General features: G+C 54.4%; 1 protein-coding gene across 1 annotated transcript in view; it reads right to left on the bottom strand.

The window, feature by feature from the left end:
• Positions 1–27,901, bottom strand: part of ARHGAP23 (Rho GTPase activating protein 23) — an 84,791-nt gene that overhangs the window by 37,325 nt on the left and 19,565 nt on the right. Inside the window, exons 2-6 of the mRNA XM_049778867.1 lie at positions 16,091–16,252; positions 13,559–13,586; positions 10,952–11,047; positions 10,734–10,812; positions 10,542–10,596 (exon numbers count right to left, since the gene is read on the bottom strand). Of these exons, the coding sequence (XP_049634824.1) occupies positions 10,542–10,596; positions 10,734–10,812; positions 10,952–11,047; positions 13,559–13,586; positions 16,091–16,252 (420 nt within the window). The remainder of the gene's footprint in view (positions 1–10,541; positions 10,597–10,733; positions 10,813–10,951; positions 11,048–13,558; positions 13,587–16,090; positions 16,253–27,901) is intronic.

Genomic DNA, 27,901 nt, shown 5'->3' with positions numbered 1-27,901 from the left:
GAGTGGAGGTCTGTGGGGTGCAGAGGACAAGGTGAAGTGGCCAAAGAGGTGAGTGTGTGATAGAAAGTGGCCGTTCTCAGGAGGCATGAATAAATAGAGCCGGTGTAAATCACAGGTGCCATGGAATAGTGTGAATACATAAGTCATGAGATACACAAGCCATTAGTGCACAGAACAGTGTGAGTATCTAGCCATGAGTACACGGGAGCGTGTGAGTACATGGAATAGTACATTAGTGATTACATGGGGCCCATGAATACATGGTATGGCTGAGTACATGGGACAGTTGAGTACATGGGCCAGCAATAGTACATTGGCCTCAGATGGGGCAAATGAGTGAGTGGTTGAGAGAGGAAGGAGAGTTTGAAACAGCCTAGAACCATCTGCTATGCCTCTGCTCTAAGACTGAGGCGCCCCTTGTTCACAAAACACACTTGCCACTCACCCCATCAGTGAAGAAGCTTCGAAGCATCCGCCAGAGCTGGGCACTTCGGTTTGGGAGGCGCCTGGGGAGAGGACACAAGGTGAGGCTAAGAGACACACATAGAGGACTCACATTTGAATTCTACCCCTGCGTATCTTCCCATCACTATACCCCCCAGGCTCAGGAGCCTTCCTTGTAGTTAGTTATTTATTGTGTTGTTTGGTTTTTGGTTTTTTGGGAGCACACCTTTCAGCACTCTGGGTGCTCAGAAATCGCGTCCTGGCAGGCTCGGGGGGACCATATGGGATGCCGTGATCTAAACCACCGTCCTTCTGCATGCAAGGCAAATGCACTACCTCCATGCTATCTCTCTGGCCCCTTATTTATTTTTTTAAATTAAAGTATAATTTTAATCACATGACACATTACAAATGTTTATTCATGATGCTTAACTTTGTTTTTTCTATTTGTTTGTTTGTTTGTTTGTTTGGTTTGGGCCATATCTGGTGGTGCTCAGGGGTTACTTCTGCCTCTGCACTCAGAAATCTCTCTTGGCAGGCATGGGGGGGAGCATATGGGGATGCCAGGATTCAAACCACCATCTGTCCTGGGCTGGCTGCTTGCGAGGGCAAATGCTTTACCGCTGTGCTATCTCTCCGGCCCCAGGAGCCTCCTTTTATTCAGAGTTGGGGCCACACCCAGACATTATCAGGGCTGTTTCCTAGCTCTGAGCTGCTACTCACTGCTGGCATGGCTCAGGGGACCATGTGCAGTATGGGGGGCTCAAACCCAGGTCAGCTGTATGCAAGGCAAGCACCTTAACCTTGGTACTGGCCCTCTGGCCCTCAGAAGCTTTCTGAGGGAGAGAAGCCTCACAGAGACTAGAGAGATAGTTTTAAACCATGTCTTGCATTAAGGCTTGAGTTTGACCCCAACTCCCAAGCTCCTGAAGCAATGCAGGGGTGTAGCCCAGGTGGCCCACACACTGCTGGGTCTGAGCAGCATCACAGTACCCAGCTCAAGTGCTGAAACTGCTCAGGCTGGTATGGAGAACCATCTGTAATAACCCCTATACTCTACTTGGGAACCCCCAACTCCTGTCAAAAAAAGAGGAAATGTTTGCCTTGCACATGGCTAACCCGAGTTCAATATCCGGCATCCCATATAGTCCCCCCAAACACTGCCAGGAGTGATTCTCCTAAGCGCAGAGCCAGAAGTAGCCCATGAGTATACCAGGTGCAGCCCCCCCCCCACCAAATAAACAACAAAAAAAAAGAGGATCCACAGGGATAGCACAGCACGAGGGGCACTTCCTTGCACACAAACAACCTAGATTAGATCCCTAGCATCCCATATGATCCCTGAACACATACAGGAGTGATTCCTGAGCCTCGAGCCAGGAGGTGACCTCAAAGATGAACAAACAAAAAAATCCAAACTATTTTTTAAATATAAATGAAAGAGTCCTAGTGTTATTAGGGGGATGGTGAGGCCTTCTCTCAGCTCGGCTTGGCCCCTGTAGCCCTACGGCCTGGCGGGTCTGAAGATTAAAGGGTGGTGTCTGATTCTCTCTGCTGGTTCTCCTTGCTGCTTCCTTTGGCTGAGTCTCCCTTCTGTCTCTAACTCTCCTTCTTATCCCCTCTTTCCCCACAAGCAGATTCCTCTTCCCGCCCATTCCAGGTGTGAAGTTGGTCAGGGGATACCCACAGCAACAAAACAAAAGAGAGAGAGAGAGAGAGAGAGCCTTACCGCAGAGGCCGGCCCTCGTCACGGAAGGTGTTGAGTCCATCATCACAGGATCTGGAACGCTCTGTGGTGATGGCCAGCAGGTAGGAGGAACGACGGGCCAGCTTTGATGCTGCCTGCAAAACCACCAGTGGGGGGCCCCAGTCAGTGAGGGGGGTGGCGGTCCAGGATCTGGATCTCCCCAGGGTACCCCGGAAGGAGCAGAAAGCAGTCAAGCAGCAGCCCTCAATAGAGCCCAGGAGTGCCCAGCAGCAAGGGGGACTGGGATGCAAGCAGCACTCACTGCAGTCCTGGGAGTAAATGGCGGCTCGAGGGCAAAGGTGAAGGTCGGGGAGGTCGGGCTGGTGCCCAGGGCGGGAGCCGAGTTCATGGCACTGGAGACCACAGCGGAGGGCGGGTACGTGCTTGGCCTGCAGGTCAATGCTGGGACTGGTGGGTTCGTCTGCACAAGCGGAGCGAGTGGGGTTGAAGGCGGCAGAAAGCAGAGCCCTTGTCCATGGCCCCCTAACCTTGCTGGCCTCGGTTCCACCCTTCCTGGGCCCAGATTGTACCTCAAGGCTTCCAGGACCCACTGTCCAAATGGCAGAGCCAAGTCTTGGGTATGGAGCTTCCTGACAGACTGGCACTGTCTCCAGAGGGCACCGACTACATGCAGGGTTGTGTCTGTCCACTCAGGGACCCACTCTATAGCATCCCTGGGGCCCTCATATTCTCACTCTAGGCACTGCAGCTCATGACTGAATCTGAGACTTACTCTCTTTCTTTCTTTTTTCTTTTTTTTTTTTCTTTCTTTCTTTTTTTTCTTCTTTCTTTCTTTCTTTCTTTCTTTCTTTCCTTTCTTTCTTTCTTTCTTTCTTTCTTTCTTTCTTCTTTCTTTCTTTCTTTCTTTCTTTCTTCTTTCTTCTCTTCTTTCTTTCTTTCTTCTTCTTTCTTTCTTTCTTTCTTTCTTTCTTTCTTTCTCTTTCTTCTCTCTCTCTTCTCTTCTTTCTTTCTTTCTTCCTTCCTTCCTTCTCCTTCCTTCTTTCTCTTTCTTTCTTTCTTTCTTTCTTTCTTTCTTTCTTTCTTTCTTTCTTTCTTTCTTTCTTTCTTTCTTTCTTTCTTCTTCTCTTCTTTCTTTCTTTCTTTTCTTTCTTTCTTTTTCTTTCTTTCTTTCTTTCTTTCTTTTCTTTCTCTTTCTTCTTTCTTTCTTTCTTTCTTCTTTCTTTCTTTCTTTCTTCTTTTTCATTCGTTCGTTCTTTCTTTCTTTCCTTCTTTCCTTCCTTCCTTCCTTCCTTCCTTCCTTCCTTCCTTCCTTCCTTCCTTTCTTTCTTTCTCTCTCTCTTTCTCTCTCTCCCTCCTTTCTTTCTTTCTTTCTTCCTTCCTTCCTTCCTTCCTTCCTTCCTTCCTTCCTTCCTTCCTTCTTTCTTTCTTTCTTTCTTTCTTTCTTTCTTTCTTTCTTTCTTTCTTTCTTTCTTTCTTTCTTTCTTTCTTTCTCTCTCTCTCTCTTTTTCTTTCTTCTTCCTTCCACTTTCATTCATTCATTCATTCTTTTTTCTGTCTCCCTGGCTTCCTCCCGCTCTTTCGTTTTCTTTTTCTTTTTCTTTTTTTTTTTTTTTTTGGTTTTTGGGCCACACCCGTTTGACGCTCAAGGGTTACTCCTGGCTATGTGCTCAGAAATCGCCCCTGGCTTGGGGGGACCACATGGGACGCCGGGGGATTGAACCGCAGTCCGTCCTACGTTAGCGCTTGCAAGGTAGACACCTTACCTCTAGCACCACCTTCCTGTCCTCTCTCCCCTCCCCCCCCCCTCTCTCTCTCTCTCGTTTTTTGGGTCACACCTGGCAGTCCTCAGGGGTTACTCCTGGCTCTATGCTCAGAAATCGCTCCTGGCAGGCTCGGGGGACCATATGGGATGCCGGGATTCAAACCACCATCCTTTTGCTTGCAAAACAAACGCCCTACCTCCATGCTATCTCTCCGGCCCCTCCCCTCCCTTCCTCTTTCTTTCTTTTCTTTCTTCTTTCTTTCTTCTTTTTCTCTTTCTTTCTTTTTTCTTCCTCCCTCCTTTCTTTCTTCTCTCTCTTTTTTTTCTGTTTTTTTTTTGCCACACCCAATGGTGATGCTCAGGGATTACTCCTGGCTATGCACTCAGAAATCGCTCCTGGTTTGGGGGACTATATGGGAAGCTGGGGGATCAAACCGAGGTCCATCCTAGGTCAGCCATGTGCAAGACAAACACCCTACCGCTGCTCTACCACTCTGGCCCTTCCTTCCTTCCTTCCTTCCTTCCTTCCTTCCTTCCTTCCTTCCTTCCTTCCTTCCTTCCTTCCTTCCTTCTGAGCCATACCTGATGGGCCCTTCCTTCCTTCCTTCCTTCCTTCCTTCCTTCCTTCCTTCCTTCCTTCCTTCCTTCCTTCCTTCCTTCCTTCCTTCCTTCCTTCTGAGCCATACCTGATGGTGCCCAGGCTTACTCCTGGCTCATGTTCAGGAATTACTCCTGGTGATGCTCTGGGGGACTCTATGAGATGCCAAGGATCGAACCCATGGCGACTGCATGCAAAGCAAGTGCTTTACCCGTTGTATTATCGCTCCCCAATATCTGGGACTTTCTCTCCAGCCCCAGGATCCTGCCTGGTTACCCTGCCGTTTCCAAAAGGTCCCCCACCAGCCCTGACCCATTTTCTGCCTCACTTTCTCATCCCCAATGGTGGGTGAAGTCCCACTACCACCAAGGCAGAAAACCTGGGATCACAGGGCTCCTCTACTTTCCCCCCTTTTTTATGTCTATTCTAAAGATAGCCAGTCCTCAATCTTGCTTCTACTCTTAGGGTAACCAGTCCCCCCAGAGTAGAAAGATCACTCTGCCTCTCTTTCATCTAGCTCTGCACGTTCTCTTCTGCTCCTAAACCTTCGCTCAGTTACCCTTCTAAGTCCTTCTTAGCCTCCAAGTCTCAGTGGAGACATTCTCACTCCAGGATAGTCTTCTTGCTTTCCATCGCCCAATAGAGCACCCTGTTGCTTCTACCACCCCCCACCTTCAAACCCCACCCAAGGACCACACCCTCTGAGAGAGCCTGGACTAGCTGCATCTGGCACAAACACCAGCTGGATGAGGGAATCCAGAGTAAATGGAAGAACAAAAGGATGAACATGAAAAGAACAGCAGGGTGGCAGGAGAGAAAAAGGAAGGAAGGAGGGAAGAGAAAGATGAGAGAGGGAGTGAGGGAGAAAGAAGGGAAGGAGGGAGGCAGGGAGGAGAAACGGAAGGAAGAAAGGAAGGAAAAAAAGGAAGGGAGGGAGAGAGGAAGGGGAAGAAAAGAAGGGAGGGAGGAAGGATGGAGTAATTGAAGGAAAAATGGAAAGAACAAAAAAAAAAAAAAAGAAAGAGGCCAGAGATAGCTCAATTTGTCAAATGCATGTTTTACAGGCTGGAGGCCCAGGTCCATAGCAACATCTGTTTCCCTGAATACAACTATGTATGACACTCCCCAATAAAGGGGGCTGGAGAGAGAGTACAGTGTTGTCTTTGCATGCAACCAATCCAGGTTCGATCCCCTGCACTCTATATCACAGAGTGATACTTGAACACAGAGCCAGGAGTAAGCCCTGAGCACTGCTGGTAGTGCCCCACAAAAAGAAAGAAAGGAAGAAAAGAAAGAAAGAAAGAAAGAAAGAAAGAAAGAAAGAAAGAAAGAAAGAAAGAAAGGAAGGAAGGAAGGAAGGAAGGAAGGAAGGAAGGAAGGAAGGAAGGAAGGAAGGAAGGAGAAAGAGAAAGAAAGAGAGAGAAAGAGAGAAAGAGAAAGAGAGAAAGAGAAAGAGAAGAAAGAAAGAAAGAAAGAAAGAAAGAAAGAAAGAAAGAAAGAAAGAAAGAAAGAAAGAAAGAAAGAAAGAAAGAAAGAAAGAAAGAAAGAAAAGGGCCCGGAGAGATAGCACAGCGGCGTTTGCCTTGCAAGCAGCCAATCCAGGACCAAAGGTGGTTGGTTCGAATCCCGGTGTCCCATATGGTCCCCTGTGCCTGCCAGGAGCTATTTCTGAGCAGGCAGCCAGGAGTAACCCCTGAGCATCGCCGGGTGTGGCCCAAAAAATTGAAAGAAAGAAAGAAAGAAAGAAAGAAAGAAAGAAAGAAAGAAAGAAAGAAAGAAAGAAAGAAAGAAAGAAAGAAAGAAAGAAAGAAACAAAGAAAGACAGAAAGACAGAGAGAGAGAGAGAGAGAGAGAGAGAGAAAGAAAGAAAGAAAGAAAGAAAGAAAGAGAGAGAGAGAGAGAGAGAAAGAAAGAAAGAAAGAAAGAGAAAGAAAGAAAGAAAGAAAGAAAGAGAAAGAAAGAAAGAAAGAAAGAAAGAAAGAAAGAAAGAAAGAAAGAAAGAAAGAAAGAAAGAAAGAAAGAAAGAAAGAAAGAAAGAAAGAAATAAAGAAATGAAGGAAGCAGGAAAAAAGGAAGGATGAAAGCAAGGAGAGCTTGAAGGGTTAGTAAAGGGTGGGTTAAAGGCAGGTTGGATGGACAGATGGATGGACAAACAGGTGGGTCTGTCAGCACCCAATATAGAGTTTCACCCAGAGCTGCCGAGGGGTGGGGCCCCCAGGATTCCCACGTTCCCCAAGACACTCACCGATGAAGGGGATGGAAGCCAGGGAATCTTCTGTGGTAGCCAAAGGCGCCACCTTCCTGCTTAGGTGCTCCCCCGCGTCCACTGGTTTCTGGCTCAGACGCCTCCTCTGTGGGTCCGAGGTGCATCCGCCTCGCGGGGGGCAGGGGAGCCTTGTTGCGGCCCGTTGGTGGCTTCTGCCTCAGGACCACCTCGTCCCGGCGTTCCTCAGGCGGCGGATCCAGAGTCCGGGTGCTGGGTTCTGGCCGGACCCCACGGGGTGGCTCAGCGGCTTCAGGTGGGAGCGGGGCAGAGGACTGGGCCAAGTTGAAGGTGGGCAGACCTCCAAAGGGTGAGTCCCGGAAGGAGAGTGCGTGCAGGAGGCCCGTCCGGCGCTGGAACGACGGGCTGTAGCTTCTGTACCACCACGTACCCCATGTCGTCTAGGCCCTGCAGTCCAGGTGGGGCTGGGGCCTGGGGGCCCAGGCTGGTCTCTGGATGGGCAGGCCATGGTGCGGGCGGACGGATGCTGGGAAGCCCAGCCACAACGTTCAAAGCGGGGTGACACCAGCGCCCCTGGCCCCAGGGCCTCGGCCGAACGGGTGGCTCGACTTAAGTAGTCATCCGAGCGAGCCCGGTGCCAACCCTCCTGGCCCAGCTGGCTCAGGGCACCTTGTGAGGTGGAGCAGGGCCACGGGCGGGGGGCCGTGACCTCCTCCAAGCGGTCCTGGGAGGCGCTTCGGGCACGGGGCGGCATGGCAGGCCACCTTCTCTCCCCCGCCCTGCGGGGGACCTGGTTTGACAGCCAGTGTGACAAGGCCTGCTGGCACTCCAGTCTGCTGGGGGGTGCCCGGCTGCCAGGCTCTGGGAAGGCACGGGGCGTCCGGGACTCGGTGGGCAGGCGGGGGAAGGCACCAGGGCTGGGGGCCGGGCTGGCTCATGCCCGAGGAAGAGGTGTCCAGGTATGGGCAGGCAGCGGGCACCACGCAGGCTCCGGGGTCACTCCAGGTGGCAGGACTCCGGGGGTCGCTGGGCAGTGCTGAGAAGGGCTCAGACACCATAGTGGCCCAGGTGGGGACCCGGGCTGGCGGTGCGTAGGTCTTGCGGGGGTAGCAGATGGGGGGCGGCTCTGGAATGCTGCGGGCCTCTCCGGAATAAGGTTGGTTCCCCTTCAGATAGGCATCCTGAGAATAAGCCTAGCAGGGACAGAAGCAGGTGAGCTGAACCAGAAGGCCCCACAGGGGAGGGCCGGGGGTCAGCACCCCAGAAGGAGGTACTGAGGTGGAGGATCAAGCAGGGGGAGTCCTGAGTCAGCAGGAGGGAAGGGGAGGCTCCAAAGAGGAGCCTAAGTAGGGTGGGTAGGGGGGACAAAGGAAGGACACACATGCACACCAGGAAAAGAGCCAGAATTCCGACGAGGCTTATGACAGGGACCGTTTTGGGCCACAAACATTCCAACATCTGCTCTGGAGGGGGGGGGGGCAATCATTCAAGCTTCTGCTGCCCAATGACACCCAGAGCCCCTCAGGCAGAGCAGGGACACACCACATGACAGTCAGGGTGGCCGGAAATAGGCGAAGGGGTGTGTCCAGGGAGGGGTGGGCTGGAGGCTGGGAGAGCCTCACTGCGCCCCATCTCCAGGGCAGGGGGCATCTAGGCCCTAGACCTCGGGCTGAGACACTTGCCACCTCCTGGCCTCTGAGTGGGCTGGAGGAGGGGCAAGCAGACAGAGAGACCTCGGCCACCTTCTGCCACCAGGGGCCTGGAATTTGGCACTGGGCACCGAAGCTGACGCTGCATTGCTGAGGAGTGACAGAGCTGGTGCCCAGGCCTGGCTGAAAAAGGAGGTAGCCCCTGGGGACAGCGGCTTGTGGGCCCCAGCCTGGCCCAGCCTGGGCAGGGATTCAGATTGTCTGGGGATGGGGACCATCTCAGAGCTCAGTCTCAAAAGGTTGTCGAGTAAAAGCAAACACACACACACACCACCCATCAGGAGACAGCAAAATACACACCCAGATACACACACAACCAAGCACAATGAGACCCATAGGAGAGTTACTACAGCTCCTTCCTGGGAGCCCCCATCACGCGCAGAGCCACACCCCACGGGCTCTGCCCCTTCAGTCCCGTGCCCAGCTTCCTGGGGTCACAGTCACCCACGTACCTCTCCCTCCTGCCATCCTGCCGCTCCGACTCCACATCACAGCAGCAGCATCCCGGCCCGCCTCCACCCGCCCCCAGCCACCCACTGCAGCCAGATCTGAATCTCTGTCTCCCCTACTCTGCCCTCTGTCCCTCCTCACTCTGCCCTCCGAGGTGAGGCGGCGTCCGGGGGGGCCCCCACAAGCTGGCTGGAGGCTGGCCGGAGGAGGAGGGAGGCGAGGAGGGTGTGGAGGGGCCTCGCCGCGTCGGCGGTGGCGTCAGCAGCTGCCGCGGCCCTATTGGCCTCCGGCCTTGGCTCCCAACCACAGGAATGCCTGGGCCCCACCCTCGAGCCGGCTGGGATGGGGAGCCCGAGGAGGGCCGCAGATGCTGACCTCTGGGGCTACCTGCTGACCCCAGCCTGGACAGCTCGTTGTTGCTGTTCCCACCCGTATCATTTTTACTGGAGAGAGTGGGGGGTCCCTGAGATCCCACCCAGTCGGCCCCTCCCTTAAGTTGTTTGGCCCCCCGCAGGAGGGATGGGGTCTGGGCAGGGGGAGGCAGCACAGTTTTGTCTGTCCCCCCCCCCGCCCCCCCGTTCTGTGCTCCTTCTCCCCATTGAGGATGAGGGGACAATTGAGGTCAGGTTTCTGGGGCAGGGCCTAGCTCGGGCCTGTGGTTACAGTGATTAGCAGAATACATCCAGGCAGAAGAAGCCAGCCTGGTATCTGGGGCCAGCGGGCTGGGCCCTCAGCCCTCCCCTGGGGGGCAGTGACCTTAGGTATCCCACTACTGCCATCTGCTGGGATGGTGAGACCAGGGCACTGGTCACAGGGCACTGTCCCGGCTCTGGGAGAGCCGTAGAGACTGTAAGTGGATGTGTGTGGGAGCACTGAGGGGGCATGCGGGGGGGTGGGTGGTGGGTGGGGGTGGGGGTGGGACTGCACCCCCGAATTGGTGACTGTTGGTCTCCGTAATGTGGTATAAGAGCTGTTGCCATGTTTGGGGGTGTCCGTGGTGTCCCTTTGGGGCAGGGCATCAGAAAACTCTGAGGTTAGGTGCAGAGATGCAGGGGTGTGAGCAGGGATGATGTGGCGTTTGTGGCGCACTGTGTTCTGGGAGTCTGTGCGATGGCAGGTGTGGGGTTGGCCCGAATCCGGGGTGGTGTCTGGGTGGCACATGCATGCCCATGGCAGTGTGAGTATTTGTGAATGATGGGTAAAATGTGGATCCATGTGCCCCGACTGTGCTCGTATGTGCTGCATGTGCTGCATGATCAGAAGCACACAGCAATGGCGTGTGTGAGCATGTCTATGAGTGAGCATGTGTGTGTACTGCCACATCTACAGGAGGTGTGCTCGGGGCCAGGGCGGGAGGGGACACGGAATAGGTGTCTCCCAGGAACAGACAAGAACGTGCCAGTCTGGCCGGGCCCGCCAGGCCACCCTCAGAGGCTCAGAGGCAGGAATCCCACCAGTGCAGGCTGACATTTCCCCCTGGCCCAGCCCAGGGCAGCCCTGAATGAAGCAACTGCCAGTCCCCACCCCGGGACAGGCCCGGTTTCCCTAATTGGGCAATGCCAGGCTGGCACTGCCCCTACCCTCTCTCCTCTGCCCAAGGAGAAAGCTGTGCCCTGTGCCCCCCCATAAGTAGCAAAAGGACTCACCAGCTGGAGAACGTCCTCATCTTTTGGCATGATGGAGAGTTCCAGGGTGTCATCGCTGTGGACACAGGGCAGTAGTCAGTTCCAGTGACAAAGTGATTTCCAAGTCGCCAATGTCCCCATCCACACCTTCATGGCCCCAGGGGCTGATTGGGCCAAGGGTGAGGGTAAGGCACTGGGAAGTGGGGTACTCACCTGTTCTGGATCAGGGCTATGACCTGGGAGTAAGTCTTCCCAATGACACGCTCCCCATTCACCTTCACCAGCCGGTCTCCTGCCAACATGGGGCCATGTGTGAGTAGGGTAGGGGGCTCAGAACCCCACTCAGGGTGGCAGTGTGGGGACAGGAGCCTCCAATCCCTGAATCTGGTGTCCCCAGGGAGAAAGAAGATCCCAGGGGCTGCCTCACTCACCTGTGCGCAGCCCTGCCCTATGGGCTGGCCCGTCTTCCTTCACATTCTTGACAAAGATGGTGTCCATGGGCTCCAGGCGATGCCGAGGGGAGGGTCCTGGGGGACAGGGGACAGGTGATCTAAGATGCACCCACAGATAGGACACACACTCAAAATGATCTGACACAGACACAGACGCCCACAGGATGCCAGAGGCCCAGAATTCAACAAGGTACTTCCCCAGGAAAATTAAAGCCTTCAGGACAAGGGGCCAGACAGATAGTACAGTAGATAAGGCACTTGCCTTGCAAGAGACCAGATTGGGGTTGATCCATAACATCCCCTAGGTCCCTGAGCACTGCCAGGAGTGATTTCTGAGTGCAGAGCCAGGAGTAACCCCTGAGACTGCAGGGTGTGGCACAAAAGCGAAACAAAAACAAAAGCCAACCAATCCAGCTTTCTCTTCAAGTCTGCATTCTTCCTTGAATATTGATCTCGAATGCTTTTTTTTCTATGTCTCTTTGCTGGCCTATTTCCACTCTGGAGAAACCTGTGTTCTCTCTCAAACATGTACTTCTCCCTTTTTCTCCTCTCACATCTTTCTAAATAAGTTTCAATAGAAACTGTTTCACAAAAACAATAGGGGGCCAAAGAGACAGCACAGCAGTGGGGCATTTGCTTTGCAAACGACCCACCTGGGATAAACCTGGGTTTGGTTCCGGGCATCCCATATGGTCCCCTGAGTCTGCCAGGAGCAATTTCTGAGCGAAGAGCCAGGAGTAACCCCTAAGCTCTGCCGGGTGTGGCCCCAAAAGACAAAACAAAACAAAACAAAACAAATAACAACACCCTTCGGCCAAAATCTCCAGGAAGGGGCTAGTGGCAGAGCAGGTCCACTTTTGACCATAAAGTGTAAGAAGCCCTGGATTCACTCCCCAGAGCCACAAAGTTAAGTAAAAAGCCTACAGGGAGAAGGCCAGAGCCATAGCACAGTGGGTAGGACTTTTGCCTTGCACTAGACAATTTTCATATGATCCTGCACCAGCAAGAGGCATTCCTGAGGGGCTGGAGAAATAGCATGGAGGTTAGGTGTTTGCCTTGCATGCAGAAGGTCAGTGGTTCAAATCCTGGCATCCCATATGGTCCCACGAGCCTGCCAGAAGTGATTTCTGAGCGTAGAACCAGGAGTAACCCCTGAGCACTGCTGGGTGTGATCCAAAAACAAAAAAACAAAACAAAACAAAAAAAGTGATTCCTGAGTATAGAGTCAAAAGTAACTCCTAGGGCTGGAGCAATAACACAGCAGTAGGGCATTCACCTTGCACTCAACCAACTCAGGACAGACAGTGGTTCAATTCCCAGCATCCCATATGGTCTCCCAAGTCTGCCATGAGCGATTTCTGAGCAAAAAGCCAGGAGTAACCCCTGAGCGCCACTCGGTGTAGCCCAAAAACAAAACAGAAAGAAACAAACACACACACTCACTCAAAAAAAGAGTAACTCCTTGGGGCTAGAGCAATAGCACAGAGGTAGGGCATTTGCACTGCACACAGGTGACCCAGGATGGACCTGCATTCGATGCCCAGCCCTGCGTTCGATTTCTGAGCACATAGCCAGGAGTAACCCCTAAGCATCACCAGATGTGGCCCAAAAACAAAACAACAAAACAACAACAAAAAAGAGTAACTCTTAGGGGCCTGAGAGATAGCATGGAGGTAAGGTATTTGCCTTGCATTCAGAAGGTCGGTGGTTCAAAGCCCAGCATCCCATATGGTTCCCCATGCCTGCCAGGAGCGATTTCTGATTGTAGAGCCAGAAGTAACCCCTTAGCATGGCTGGGTGTGACCCAAAAACTAAAAAAAAAAAAAAAAAAAAAAAAAAAGAGTAACTCCTGAGCACTGCCAGGTGTGCAGGTGTGGGTCCCCTGCAGATAAAAAACAAATATCTGCAGTACTCACAGAGGCTCATTAAATACCTACACGCCAGCACAGGGCAGATAGGAGACCAAACAGACCTCAAGATATGGTTCTGCTCCTCCTGAGCTTACTATCTGCTGGGGCAGGTACACATGTACACGCGTACACATACATGAACACACATGTGCACACACATAAACATGTATACACATCAAGCAGAGATGCAGAAAGACCTGAAGCTGGACACCATCCCCTACTTGTGCTCTGGACCCACGCAGAGACCTGAGCCCCAGTTTGATGGTCCCACATCTGTGCCCAGCAGTGTCCCCCACAGGGAAGGGGCCTGTGCTAGCTCAGTGTGCTACTCGCCACTTGGGTCTCTGCGATGGAGATGTGAGAGGCCAATGTCCTCTGGGGGCCAGCAGGAAGGATCTGCCTCTAAACCCTGGGGAGTCTGGGTGCCTCAAGGGGCACTCGAAGTGACTTGGGAATTTTGAGGCATAGCCCAGTCCTGCAGTATTTCCTGTAGTACCTCAGGCACCTGCATGCTTGTAGGGGAAGGACAAACCCAACAGAAACAAACAGGAATCGCAAGGAGAGGAGAGAGAGATGTCCAGGGTGGACACACGCACAAGAGCAAAGGTGGAGCAATGGGGTGGGCAGGGAGCAGCCATACACAGCCCCTTGATAAAGGGGGAGACAAGCTGCTTACCTCCTCCTCGGCCTCCATTCTCTTCCTCCTGCAGGAGACAGACAGGGGTGTGGTCCTCAGTGCACCTCCCAGCCCCTCTTGGGTGGCCCCTCCAGCCCCCCTTCACCCAGCCACCTCTCCTCTTATCTCCTTTCCAGAAGCCCAGCACCAGGAGGGGCCGGAGGGGTGTTGTCATGGGGACCTCAGCTGCCTGTGCCAACAGCCCTGCCCTAGACTGACCAGTCATAACACATCAGCACCTGAAAGCCCCCAGTTCAGTGGTGGGGGTGACCTGTGACCCCTTCCCTGGTAGCAGATGGAGGAGGTCCCCAGCATGGAGGCCCACTCCTGCTGGCACTGATAGCAGTAGAGAGACACAGTGGCTATCTGGCTGGAGAAGGCAGGGGAGGCCTGATTAGTGTCCCTGGGGAAGGGAGGGGAGTAAATTGAGAGGGGCTGAGAGGAGTGTGAGGAGGAAATGGGTGCACAGGCTTGGGGGCAGGAGAAAGGGATTATCAGGATGAGGATCAGGAGGGCTGGAGGAAAACTGGAGACACTGATGAAGGGATAGGTGTTGGAACATTGTACGCCTGAAACAATAATAACTTTGTAACTCTGCAATTACTGGTGATTAAAAAAAATTAAAAAATAACAATTTAAAAAAATTGGGGTTTAGGTCAAAATTGGGGTACAGTGGCAAGGCACTTGCCTTACACTTAGCCAACCTGGATTCAGTCCCTAGCATCCCATGTAATTTCCCCAAGCACTGTCAGAAATGATCTCTGAGTGCAGAACTAGGAGTAAGCCCTGAGCACAGCTGAATGTGGGGGAAAGATGTAGAAATAAAAGTAAGAATGGATCTGTTTTGGGGCCAGAGCGATAGCACAGTGGATAGGCATGTGGTCAACTGAGGTTCAATTGCTGGCAACTCATATAGTCCCCAGAACCCACCTGGAGTGATTCCTAAGTGCAGAGTGTGGCTCCCTCATAAAATAAAACTGGGTATCTGAAGGGGAAAAGGGGAGCCAGGAAGGTGAAGGTGAAAAATCCAGCCTGGAAAGAAGATTCCAGCAACGAAGTGCAGGGCTGAGAAACTAAACCCTGGGCCAGGTTCAGATCCAAGGGCTGAGTGAAGGCTTTGCAAGCAGCATGCCTGGGCTCCACTCCTTTCCACACACAGGGTCCCCTGAGCCCCACTAGGAGTGACCCCTTGAGCACAGAGACAGCAGTATGCCCTGAGCACAGTGGGGCGTGACCCCAAAACAAAACTGAAAGTGAACTCAGAGATCCCCAGGGAGGCCTCTAGGATGGCCCCAGGGAGCACAGAAGGAAGGATAATAGATGGGAAGATAGAATAAAAGCAAGGAAAGATTTCTCAAGACCTCAGGAATCTGACTTGGACCCTGTGGGCCCTCTTGTTCTTTCACTGGAGAAATGAGGGGTCTGTCCAGCGCCACTGTCAGAAACTGGGGCAGGACCAGGAGCAGCATTCTGAGAGCCCAGAAGGAAAGGATGGGCTGGGGTAGGCCTGGATCCTGCTGAGAGCTATGGCTTGCCCACTGCTGAGGGCAGATGGAAGCTGCCAGTGGGCTCAGAGAAGGAGGTGGAATCCATCTACAGACTAACAGTCTGGGTGGGCAAAGGGCACCCTCTCACCCATTGTTCTTGCCCTGCCAGTACCCCTAGAGAGTAAGTAGAAGGTTCCAGGAAGTGGTTATCCAGGGACCTTGAAATCTTGTGTCCTTGGGCATTGAGGGGTGGGGCTATGCCCCTATCCCACACCAGCAGGCACCCCCCCCCATTTTGTACCGAGAGACAAAACTGCAGCCATAAGAAAAACTTCCGCCCAGATGCAGGGGATGTGAGAGAGCTGCTTAGTGGCACAGGGTACAGTGCCCGAGGCCCCTCCATGAGTGCCCACAGAGAGAGGGGCACACAGACAGGGATGGAGAAGACCAATGCCTCGGTTCTCCAAGGGAGAGACTCCAATAGCTGCTCAGGCTGATACCAGCCCTGGTTGGAAGGACATGTCACATGTCCCCTTGTGCCCCCAGGCCATGACCCCAGGCTAACCTGAGCAGCCCTGCATCCTGGACACAGAGAACCCAACTATGGCACTATGACACTGGCGAAACCAAGGCTGTGGCCAACCTAAGACTTTTCTCACTCACAGAGCTGGGAGCAGCATGGCTTGAGCACCCCAGCAGGCACCCAGAGTGAGGCAGCACAGGCCCCCAAGAGCTCAAGCAGAAGGGGCAATAAACTCACTGTGGGGGAGTCTGTGGACAGGGCATCCCAGGTATCCCCACTTCAAAAACGTTCTTCACTTTCCAAAGTTCGAATCTGGGCTGGGGTGAAATACCCGGGCTGCCTAAAACCTTCTACCCTAGAACCACCTGACCTTTATGAGAAGACCAAGCCTAGAGAACTCAGGGGGCTTATAGGGTTTATAAACATCACCCCACAGGGAAAGCACTTCCATCAAGACCAGGTCCCTCTTCCTCGGGTCTTAGGAAGAAGACTGGGCAGTAGGGGTGCAGGTAGGGCCCATACCTTCAGGCGACAATGTACAGCTGAGTCGGGCGGGTACACAATGAAGTGACGTAGAGTGAAGCCGAAGCCATCCTCGGGACTTTTGTGCAGCAGCAGCGTCCGGGGCCCCTGCCACGGGAGGGGCCGCCTGGGGGAGCACCCATCTCTCGAGCCCAGTGGCAGCTGGGGGAGCACAGGGAGACGGGATAGGGGTTGGTGAGTGGCTCTGCGGTCTCCATTTTCCCGACTGTCCATTCCAGCCCTCAGAACCTGCCTGCAGGGAAGAAACTGCCCACAGCATGTCCAAGTTCATGCACTCTGACTAGGTCCAGGGCACTGGCCTGCAGCAGGTCTGCAAGGATGAGCTCGGTCAGACACACGGTCCTGACTGACACGACGCACATAGCCTGCATACCCACCTCCCACTGTGCACATACCGGCATGCACCTGTGTGCATACACACACATACAAGTCCGTGTATTGCCTACATAGTTTGTCTTTATTTTTTGTTTTGTTTTGTTTTGGTGGCATACCCGGCAGCGCTCAGGGGTTACTCCTGGCTCTATGCTCAGAAATCACTCCTGGCTTGGGAGGACCATATGGGATGCTGGGGGATCCAACCGTAGTCTGTCCTAGGCTAGCGCTTGCAAGGCAGACGGCTTACCTCTAGCACCACTACTCCACAGTTTGTCGTTTTTTGTTGTATTTATTTGTGTGTGTGTGTGTGTGTGTGTGTGTGGTCCCACACTGCCACCTGCCCTGCCCAGAGTCGCGTGCACAGCACACACAGACAGATGCACAGACACAGCTGTGCACCGAGGGCCATCAGACAACGGAAGGGACTTCCTGAGGTGGAGCTGAGTGGTGTGAAGCTGGTTCACCGGAAACAGGGGGGTAATCCGAGGGAAGCGGGGAGAGACTCTATCGCCCTCTGGCCAACCTGCTGGAATACTTGAGATTCCCGGAGATGACAGGGCAGGGAGTGTCTTGAGTACAGACAGGGGCTGGGGACAAAGAACTGCTTCTAGGGAAAGATAGAGAGGGGCAGTGCCAAAGAGGGGCTCCTTTTGGAGTTCCTGCTCAGCCATAGAGGAGGAGAGTTTGGGGCAGGGGGTGCCAGGGAAGTGTGTGTACGGGGCAGGCAGGACAAAGGGCTGCCCTCTGAAATGCCAGGTGTCCTCCTTCTAGCCACATCAAACCTCACCTGTTAGATGCCCCCAGTCCAAATCACTCAGGGGACAAGAGGCCCCTCTACCCCCTGGCCCCGCTGTCCAAAGGAAGGAGGGTTCCCACCAATTCTAGGGTGAGTACCACTTCATGTTCAGTTCTTTCTCCCTGCTCTGTTAGCTGGAACATGTTCATGTATGTCTCTCCTGCTACTAAGATGCGGGATCTGGTTACCCTCCCCGAGTAAGACCACAGATCAGGAGGGAAACAGAGAGCATGCTAGCCTGGTGTGTGTGTGGGTGGGGGCAATAGCTTCAAGCTGTAGAAGTTTTTTGAAGGCGTGTTGAGCCACCCCCAGTGGTGCTCAGGGATCTCTCCTGGCTCTGTGCTCAGGGATCACTCCCACCAGGGTTTGGGAACCATATATCTGGAACCACATGCAGTGTTGGAGATCAAACAGGGTCAAGAGCAAGTGACTTAACTGCTGCTGTACTATCTCTCTGACTCTCAGAAGAATATTTTAAAAGATGATAACGGCATTAGCTTGGCACCACCCCTTTCCCTCCCTCCCCACAGTCCCAAAGGACACTACCAGGTGGGACATCAGGAGACTGAGTCAGGCTGCGGGCAAGGAAGGAGGAGGCTGTAATGACAGCCATCTGGAAAAGTACCCGGATGGAGTGGGGAGCTATCTGTCCACCAAGGGGACCAAACTAAAGCTGGGTTGTGGCCTCTGGTCTGAGAGGTCTAGTGAGGACCCAGGGCTCCTTTCCCTGAGGCTGGGCCCTGACTTTTCCCTCTGAGTCCAGAGCTCTCTCTCTGAGGAGAAAGTTGCCTGGGAATTCTGAGGTCTGAAATCCCCTGGATTTCCTCTCACTGCTGGCCTGGCAAGAAGCTGATTAGGGAGAGAAAGGGCCCAAGGGACCCTTTCACTGCCCCCTTCCAGTTCCTTCATCTCTCCCCCCTGAACGGATCATGGGGCTGGGCTCGAGCTGAAGTTTTTTGCAGCGCCCATTGTTTGCTGGTGTCCTGGATTAGGTTTAAGCCACCAGCTGCCCCAGTGATGAGAAGTGACTGGGACAGGTCCCCGCACGCCCCCCGCCCCCCCCCCAACACATCCTGCCTGGAGCTGCCAGCTGCCCAGGAGGCGGGTGCTCCTCCCTGGGGGGCTGGATCTGTGATCCAAGGCCTAGCAGGCCTCCACTGAGGCCCAGAGCATTGCCTGGCCCCCCAGTTGTCCCCTCCCTTATCTCTGCTTTCCCTTCCCCCGTCTCCTTCCTTCCCATATCCCAGTTCAGCTCCTGGGAATGTCCGTGTGGAATCCCCCTGTCACAGCTGCCACCGCCTGGACTCAAGAAGCCCCTCAAGATCCCCATCCAAGGCCCGATCTGGGTCCCCCCTGTGGAAAGGGCCTTCTGGGATTCAAACTCAATCCTGCGTGTTGATCTACACCTGGAGTCTCTCTCCTGCACTCTGAGCTGAGCCCACGGAGGAGAGCGGGTGGGGACCCAACTCTGGCCCTCTGAGGGGACACGGGCCACACGCCCCCAAAGGCTCAAGCCCTCACTGAGAGAGAGACACACACCAAGAGAGACAGAGACAGAGACTAGCAGAGAGTGGCACAAACACCACGAAAGGTGTGAGGGGTGCAGATGGCCCCCCAAGGCCAAAAATCAGACATAAATCTATTCGTGGGAGTTTACAAGGCCAGGTTGGACACCCAGGAGTCTCCCCCAGACATGGCGGGGAGCACAGCGTCCCCTCCACCCGGGCACAGTGCCCACTGTGACTCATGCCCTACCAGCCTGGTCTATCCCGGACATCAGGACGCTGTCCCTAGCCCCGTCTTTTTTTTGTTTTTGTTTTTGCTTTTTTGGTGTTTTGTTGTTGTTGTTGTTGTTTGTTTTGTTTTGTTTTGGGGTCACACCTGGCAGCGCTCAGGGGCTACTCCTGGTTCTATACTCAGAAATCAGCCCTGGCAGGCACGGGGAACCATATGGGATGCCGGGATTCGAACCACCGTCCTTCTGCATGCAAGGCAAATGCCCTACTTCCATGCTATCTCTCCGGCCCCCCCCTAGCCCCTTCTTGGAGCCCCCCCCCCATGAAATTCTTGTGGATAGGGGGCAGGTTTGAGCCACCTGCTTCAGCGCAGGGTCCTCTCCAGATTCAATGCTGCCCCCAACAAGGCTCCAAACATCGAGGGTCCCTCTAACCTTCCGTGCCAGGCAAGGGGCCCAGCGAGCGTCCCCACCCTGAAGGCGGTGGCTTCCTGCACCCCCGGAGGGGGGGAAACTCCTGACACTCCCCTTCCCTTTAGTTCCTCGTTGGCGCCCCACTCCTGGGTTCCAGATCTAGGGCTCTCAGAAAGCCAACACCGAGTGGGGATGGTGGCCCGCGGCTGCCCCCCACCCCAATGACTGGCCGCCGGAACTCCCACCCCGTAGCACCAGCTCCAGCGCTCACCCCAGCCAGGCGCGGTCCGGGTGCGCGATGGTCGCGGGGCCGGTCGCGGTGCCCCCGGCAGGGCAGCCAGACGCAACGGGGCTCCGGGGCGCTGCAGTCCACGCCGACGGCGCGTTCCCAGCGCCAGTCCCCGGGCCTCGCGCGCTCCACGCGCCACCGCGCGCCGTCCACGCGCGCCGAGGCCGGCGGGGGTCCCAGGGCCCGGCCACCGCGGTACGCACAGGAGCCGGTTTCCGGAGCGGGACGCGCCGCCCGGGGAGCCACTGCCACTCCTCGGCGCCCGACGGGTGGCGTCCTGGACGCCCCCAGGGCTAGGGGGGCCCCCGGGGTCGCCGATCGCCCCCCGGAGCCGCGGGCCGGGGGTCCCGAGGCCCCGAGGGGACGGATGGCCCGCGCGGAGGACGGCAGGACGGCTGGTGGGGCTCCGCGCCTCCGGGGCCTCCTGGCTGAAGGCGCCCGAGCCCGGACGAGCAGGCGAGTGGAGTGAAGCCGGACAGACGCCTCCCCCTCCGGGGCGGCCCCTGTCCCAGGCCATCCTACACACCCACGCAGCGCCCCCGGAGCCCCGCCGCACATCCTGCGCAGGGCACACGTGCGCACCGCCTCCCCCTTGCCAGCCAGTCGCCCCAGGCACACACGCGCGCGCACACACACACACACACACACACACACACACACACGTAGCGTCATGGCCCATGCGTGCAAGGCAAGTCGCTCATCCGTGAACACGCCCTCCGGTTTGCACCCTCACCTGTCCACGCAACACACAAACACACACACACACACGTGTGTGTGTGTGTGTGTGTGGGATGGCCCTTCTATGCACACACACTTGGGACATCTTCCTTCCCGTGCATGCTGGTCCCTCCCTGCAGAACACGTTTGCAAACCTACTGCACCCTAGGAACACACCAGTTTCTTCACAGTCACCACTGGCAACAGAGCTGATGTGTCCACGGGCCCTTCCGATTGCACACAGGTGCACGCTGCATACACTCATGCCTCGCACATGTATGCCTATGCACTACACCTCAATGCTCCTTTTCTTCCAACTCCAAACCCAGTGCCATGCTAGATCTGGTGGCTGGTGTCGGTCATGCTATAGATCTGGTGTCCCCAACACCAGCTCTGAGGGAGAGACAGACAGACAGACACTATCACAGACTGGCGCAAACACCAGGGAAGATGGGAGGGGTACAGATGGCCCCACAGGAAGGAATGAGACATAAGTCCAAACATTGGGGAGGTTGGCAGGGCCCCTCATAATCAAGCGTGTCCCCTGGATTCCTTGTTCATGAGCACTACCCAGATGGGCCCACACAGACTATGGGCTGACCCAACGGGAGTCAAATCAGAAGCCTGTGTTGATGGCAGATCCTGGCCTCCTCCCTTTCCTGGCTTACTCCAGTTCCAGGCCCCTTCCCGGGTGGAGCTGCAGAGGTCTGGCAGTGCCCACTATTCCTGCTTTCTTGACTGTTCCCTAACATTGTGGGTGCCACTTAGTAGGGAGCTGCGACCACTGTTATCCCAATTTTCAGAGGAGGAAACTCAAGTCTCAGAGACCCAGGCCCTGACTCCAGTTTTAGGATTTTTCAGTTGTTTGCTTGCTTACTTTCAGTGCTCAGGGCTTACTCCTGGCTCTGTGCTCAGGAAACACTTTTGGCAATGCTGTGGGACAACGACATGCGGTGTCAGAGGTTGAACCCAGTTTAGCAGCCAACATGCAAGACAAGTGCCTTCTCTCTCTCTGTCTCTCTCTCTGTCTCTCTCTCTGTCTCTCTCTCTGTCTCTCTCTCTCTCTCTTTCTCTCTCTCTCTCTCTCTCTTTCTCTCTCTCTCTCTCTCTCTCTCTCTCTCTCTCTCTCTTTCTCTCTCTCTCTCTCATCACACCTAATGATGCTCAGGTGCTACTCCCAGGTCAGTGCTCAAAGGACCAAAGCCAGTCTCCATCATGCAGAGCAAGCATTCCAGTCCGTTGAGCTATCTCTCAGTCCTGACTCGAAACTCCATCTTTTGGCCCAACCAGCAGTCAGGAGGGAGGGAGGCTGGGTGGTAGGGAGCAACCCCACCCTGCACTCCATCTAGATATCCTGGAGGAAGCAGTATAGGGGTGGGTGTTTTTTTAAGGTGGTCACCAGAAGGACAAAAGGAGAAGAAATTCCTGTCCCCAATATGGGCATCAAGCAAGAGATGAGGAGGGGGCTGGATGGGGACCCCCCCAGAAAAAAATCAAGGAGTGGGCAGGAGAGAAGGCGGGAGAAGGAAGGGAGGAGGGGGTGAGGGGAGTGGGGAAGGGAGTGGTTTTGTTCTCCAGTTTCCTGTTTGCTGCTGGTGAGGCCCCCCCCCCTTCAGGAGCTGGACCCCCCTTTTTTCGGGCCCCCACCCTGGCGGAAGTCAGACGGAAAGAGCCAAGCAGTCACCAGTGCTGAGTCAGGAGGTTCAGGCGGAGCAGCAGCAGGAAAGGACCTCAGTCACGGGAGCAGGAAGCACCGTGACTCCAGCACCACCTGCCCTAACCCAGGGTCCTGGGTCTGCATCTCGCCTGCCCTAATCTGTCCTGTGCCCTTCCCTTGCCCTCAGCAGAGGTCAGGCCGGAAGTGCCACCAAGATGTCCGGAGGCATGCCAGTGTCTACAGGAGGAGTGCCCCGCCGCTCCCCTTCTCTCCGTGGCCACCGGCTGTCCAGTCCGTCCCACTGCCCAGTTTCCTCTCTTCCCGCTGCAAGTCCACCCCTTGATCTTGGGAAATAAATGATTTTCCCTCCCTCAGTGTCCCAGGTTACTACTTGAGCCACTGAGGGTTCCAGGGCTATGGTGTGCGTGCGCACGTGTGTGTGTGTGTGTGTGTGTGTGTGTGTGTGTGTGTGTGTGTGTGTGTGTATGTGTGTGCCACATGGAATGGATTCTCCTTTCCAGCCTGGAACCTTGCTGTGACAGTGAAGGCCCGGAGAGCACACCAGCTCCAACCTCTGCACGCAAAGTGGGCACTTGAGGTTGTCACAGTCTGAACATGAGCTCCAAGGTCTGGGGAGCCTCTCCCCCCCATTTCCTCTGGGAAAGGAATGTGGGGTGGGCCCCTGGGCAGTGGGGGAGGGGGCAAGCGCTGGGAAATACCAGGCGTAGCTGAGATTCTATTCCAGGCCTTCCTGCCCAGTAAGCCTCCCTCCACCCGCCCTGCTTCCTCCCCCCAAATCAGGAATCACCCCACGAAGCAGGCCCTCCCATCCTCTGTTTGACCAGCTTGCAGAATCCATTCAGCCTAATCTTCCCTGATGGCCCTTGTGGCAGGGCTGGGGGCTACACCCCTCCAGTGCCTGTCCCCAAATGAGTTCCTGGTTCTTTCCTATGGAAGACACTTTCACTTTACCTCATTTAACCCTCACCATACAGGACTGGACTGGCTTATTTTTTGCTCATTTTTGTTTGGTTTGGGACCACACTCAATAGTGCTCAGGGCATACTCGTGACTTTGTGCTCTGGAATCACTCATGGTGGGGTTCAGGGAACCCTAGGAGTGCTGAGGGTCGAACCAAGGTCAGACATATGTAAGGCACTTACATACTTATTCACTGTACTATCTCTCTGGTCACCCAATAACTGTTTACACCATTGCCTCAGAGGAAGAAGAGACAGAGGCATAAAGAGGGGTAGTGATGGACTCAGGTCTCAGCTCACAGGGTGTCACCCCTAGACCAAATCTCTTGGCACAAACTTTTCATCTCTCCCATAGGCAAGTAAGTATCTCTCCAGCACTTGGACCCTCGCAGAACAGGATAAGAAGAGGAAGCTGCCTCTCAGGGGGCTTGTAGTTCTAGTAGAGTCCCTGATTCCTGAAACTTTTGGGGTCCCTACGTTCAAGACTCTGGCCCAAGACAGCAGCCTTTACCTCCACAAAAGGAAGGCCTCCCACTTGTTCAGAAAACCCCTGAGTCAAGGATTCAGGACTCCTTTCCTCGAGAAGCAAAGAGTTTAAGAAGGGGTCAAGGGCCTCCCAGGTTCAAGGGGTTGTCGAACAAGAGGAGTGATGTGATCTGGAGAATCTGAGGAGGATGGGGCCTGCCTGGCCTGCAGAACAGAGAAAGAAGAAAAGCATCCTGGGCCCAGGTCAGGGGTGTGAGAAGGAGGGAAATCGATAAGGCAGCAGGGCGTGAGGTTCAGGAAGTGCCCGAGAGGGCCTCGAGGTCAGCTCGCCTGCTTTTCCTTCCTTTGCCCGGCTTCACGCCTCCTGCTAGAGCCTAAACTTCAGACCAGAAGTGATAAACAATGCCTGACCCTGGGGACGATCCTGGCAGGGATCAAGCACTCACTGGTCCATACCCCCATCACACACCACCAGAGTTGGACCCCCCAGCCATCCCAACCTCCACCATTCCAGCCAATTCCCTGTCCGTCTGGTCCATTCCAGGTATGTGGGCAATGTGGCCCCTGGGCATACCTACCCCGCCCAGGCCTGGTCCTCTGACCCCTAGCCCAGTCTGCTCGAGCAAGGCCAGCCACCCCCTCAGTTCTTCTCCACCCGGTGCCCCACGCAGGCACAGCCTGGTTCCCAGCACCGTGTGCTGACATGCCCCAGCAGGCAAAGCTGATGAGCCGGCCCGGCCAGCCTGTGTCTCTTAACACCTTTGCTGTGCAGAGAAGTCACCACTGGCAGGCGGCAACACGGAGAGTCTGGGGACCCCACACTTGGTCTGGCCAGTGAGTGAAGGTGGGGCATTGATTCAAAGGGTCTTTCCAAAGCCAAGACAGTAGTTTCTGATCCCTTCAGGTCCTGTGTTGGGGTGTTCGGACTCTCCTCTCCCACCCTCAAACTGGATGGAAGCCAGCGCAGGCTGGGGCAGGGAGAGAAAGAGGAGGGGAGGAGGAAACCCTTGGTATGCCAGAATCCCTGCCAGCCATTCCTCCCTCTGCAGGGATGGGGCTCACAGTAACAGATCTTCAGTTCCCTTCCCCAGCTTAACACAGGGCCCTGGCCCTCTGAGACCAAGACTTTTGGGCCTGAGTCCCCACTAGTCTACAAAGAGTGGGGCTGGATCACTGCGCTCAAGGAACTGCCTCTGTTCCCTTGTTCCCTCCCAATTCCAAAGCGAGCACTCCTTTCAGCTGGTAGGCTGTGGGAGAGTGAAATATTTTAGAGAGAGCCCTTGGGGAAGGGTGCAGACAGATAGTACAGAGGGCTAAATAAAGCACTTGGGTTGCACGTGACAAACTCCAGTTCAATCCCCGGCTCCCCAAATGGTCCCGAGTCACACCAGTGGTGATCTATGAGGCCAAACCCAGGAGTAATCCCTGAGCACTGTTGGTTGAATCCCCAAACCAATAAAATGGTCCTTAACACTTAGGAGAGGTGCCCAGTGTAATAGCTGCTCACATAAACTTTTGACCCTTGGTTCTTGTACACATCTCATATTTGGCCACTCAAAACACCAACTATAGATACTAGAAGACTCAGCAAATCCTGTGGACACTCTCGAGATCCCCACAGATCCAGGTGAACCCCTTCCCCTGAGCATTAGCACACCTCCCACTGTTGGACTCCTGCAGGCTCCTATAGATCCTGATTCTCCTCCTCTGAAACAAAGGTTAGTCCAAGCACCCGTCTCTTCCTGATGAAAGTACAGGCTCAAGACCTCGTGTCTAAGGCCCTTTGGGGGGAAAATGGCAGCTGGAGACCCCAGGAGGGTCTGTGTCTAGCCAGCCAGGATGCCAGGCTGGCAGAGTATCCACCCAGAAGAGCTGGTGCCCACAGAAGAGACATCAGAGGGAGGAAAGAATAAGAAGCCTCTTTCCTCCCGGTGGGAAATGAGCACTTGCAGAGTGTGGAAGGCCACAAAGTAAACACCCCCACCATCACCCCAGCAACCGGGGCCAGCACAGCCTCGCCCGTCTGGTCCCACTCCACAGTCCCCCGGACTCTCAGCCATGCTCTCCACACTCTGGCTGCTGGGACTATAGGGGGTTTCTCCAAAGAGAAGAAAGGAGACTGCTTCCATCAGACTAGGAGCTCCCTGGGAGTAGGGAGTTTGGAGTCTTATTTTTGTTGTTTTTTATTTTGTTTGTTTTTTGGGTCACACCTGGCAGCACCCAGGGGTTACTCCTGGCTCCATGCTCAGAAATCGCTCCTGGCAGGCTTGGGGAACCATTTGGGATGCTAGGATTTGAACCAATGACCTGCATGCAAGGCAAATGCCTTACCTTCATGCTATCTCTCTGCTCCGAGGGGGCTTGGAGTCTTAATTTAATCAAGATCTTCAGAGCTGGAGAGATAGCACAGTGGTTAGGTTTTTTTTTTGGGGGGGGGGCCACACCCGGCGGTGTCAGGGGTTACTCCTGGCTGTCTGCTCAGAAATAGCTCCTGGCAGGCACGGGGGACCATATGGGACACCGGGATTCGAACCAACCACCTTTGGTCCTGGATCGGCTGCTTGCAAGGCAAACGCCGCTGTGCTATCTCTCCGGGCCCAGTGGTTAGGTATTTGCCTTGTAAGTAGCAACCCCAGATGGATCCTGGTTCCATTCCCGGCATCTCATATGGTTCTCTGAGCCTGCCAGGGGTGATTTCTGAGCACAGAGCCAAGAATAACTCCTGAGCACCACTGGGTGTGACCCAACCACCCCTTTCAAACCATCAGAAATTCTGACCTGTGAACTGTGTCATTGGAGAACACTCAAAGGGGTGACCTGCAGCTCCCCTAGAAGACTGAGTGCTATGGGGAAGTCTGAAGAGATATTATTGTGGTAGGTGCTTGCATCGCAGGTGTCTAACCAGGGTGTGATTCACCCCCACCCCCTGCCCCAATGTCTATATGGTCTGAGCCTAGCCAGGAGCAATCCTTGAGTCCAGAACCCTGAAAATCATTGGGTGTGACCCTCCCCAAAAGAAAACAGCCACAACAGGGTTTTCAGAAAAGGAGGTATGCTGCCAGTGGGCTTGGAACACTCAGGCTCTCAACTGGGTGTTATTGATGGCAAGGGAGAAAGGGAGCCAGCGTCACTGCAGGTGGGTCTGCCAAAAAGTGCTCACACAGCAGCCAGGGCCAGGCAGGTTCTCTGGAAGGCAGACAGAATTATTATGTGAGCCACTTCTGCAGCTGTTTCCCAAAGAACTGAAAAATCGGGAGCCGCACAGGCATCTGCACACCCATGTTCAGAGCAGCGCTATTCACGAGAGCCAGAGAGTGAAAACAACCCAGACGTCCATCAGTGGGTGAATGGACAAAGGGTGGTAGATCCACACAATAGAATTTTATTCCACCTCTTAAAAGGGAGGAAATTCCCACACAGGCTACAACATGGATAAACCTTGAAGACATTATGTGAGTAAAATAAGCCAGACACAAAGGGACATATGTTATTGGAGCCCATTTAGATAAGGCAGCCGGATTCGGGGCCAAAAGAGAGCACAGGGCAGGAGCGATAGCACAGTGGGAGGGCGTTTGCCTTGCACGCGGCTGACCCAGGACGGACCTGGGTTTGATCCCCGGTTTCTCGTATGGTCCCCGAGCTAGGAGCGATTTCTGAGTGCATAGCCAGGAGTAGCCCTCGAGCATCAACGATGTCTGCCAACAACTGGTTCCCTGAGCATCACTAAATGTGGTTCTGGAGGAGCCCAAGCACCTCCAGTTAGGGCTCTAGAGCTGCCCAAGCACTGCTGAACAGATTTAGGTTTCCCCAGCACCACAGAACCTAAGCCGCATCAAACCCTCAGGCATTTGAATTTACACCTATGGCCTGGTTGGCTGAAAATTGCCTACAAGGACCCCTGGGCTTTCTGAGCACCACTAAGGAAGCTCCCCTCCCACCTACCCTCCACCCACCACCAAAAAAAAAAACAAAAAACCAGAGAGATCCTGGCCAGAGCAGGGGTGGTGTATGGGAAGATAGAGCTCAAAGGTTGAACTGTTTTGCATGCAAGAGGCCTTAGGTTCAGTCTCCAGCATTACATCATACTCTCCAAGCACTCCTAGGCACTATCCCCAATGTCAAGACAGCAGTAGTCCCAGCACTGCTGTGTGTGGCTCTAAAATCAAGATCAATACATTTAAAAGACCTTATTGTCTAGTAGTGTGGTGGAGAGTACAGTTTCATTTGGGATGGTACAGAGGTTCTGAAGATAGATGGATGGAATGTGGTGATGAGAATGGATCCAGATCCTTACCCAGGAAGGTAAGAGCCCAGCCCAGGAGGGGACAGCTGTTGTAACAT

This window comes from Suncus etruscus, chromosome 1 (genome assembly GCF_024139225.1).
Source record: "Suncus etruscus isolate mSunEtr1 chromosome 1, mSunEtr1.pri.cur, whole genome shotgun sequence".
In the NCBI taxonomy this organism is placed as follows: domain Eukaryota; kingdom Metazoa; phylum Chordata; class Mammalia; order Eulipotyphla; family Soricidae; genus Suncus; species Suncus etruscus.
Note: the sequence above shows the minus strand (reverse complement) of the source record. Positions and strands in the feature narration are given on the sequence as shown.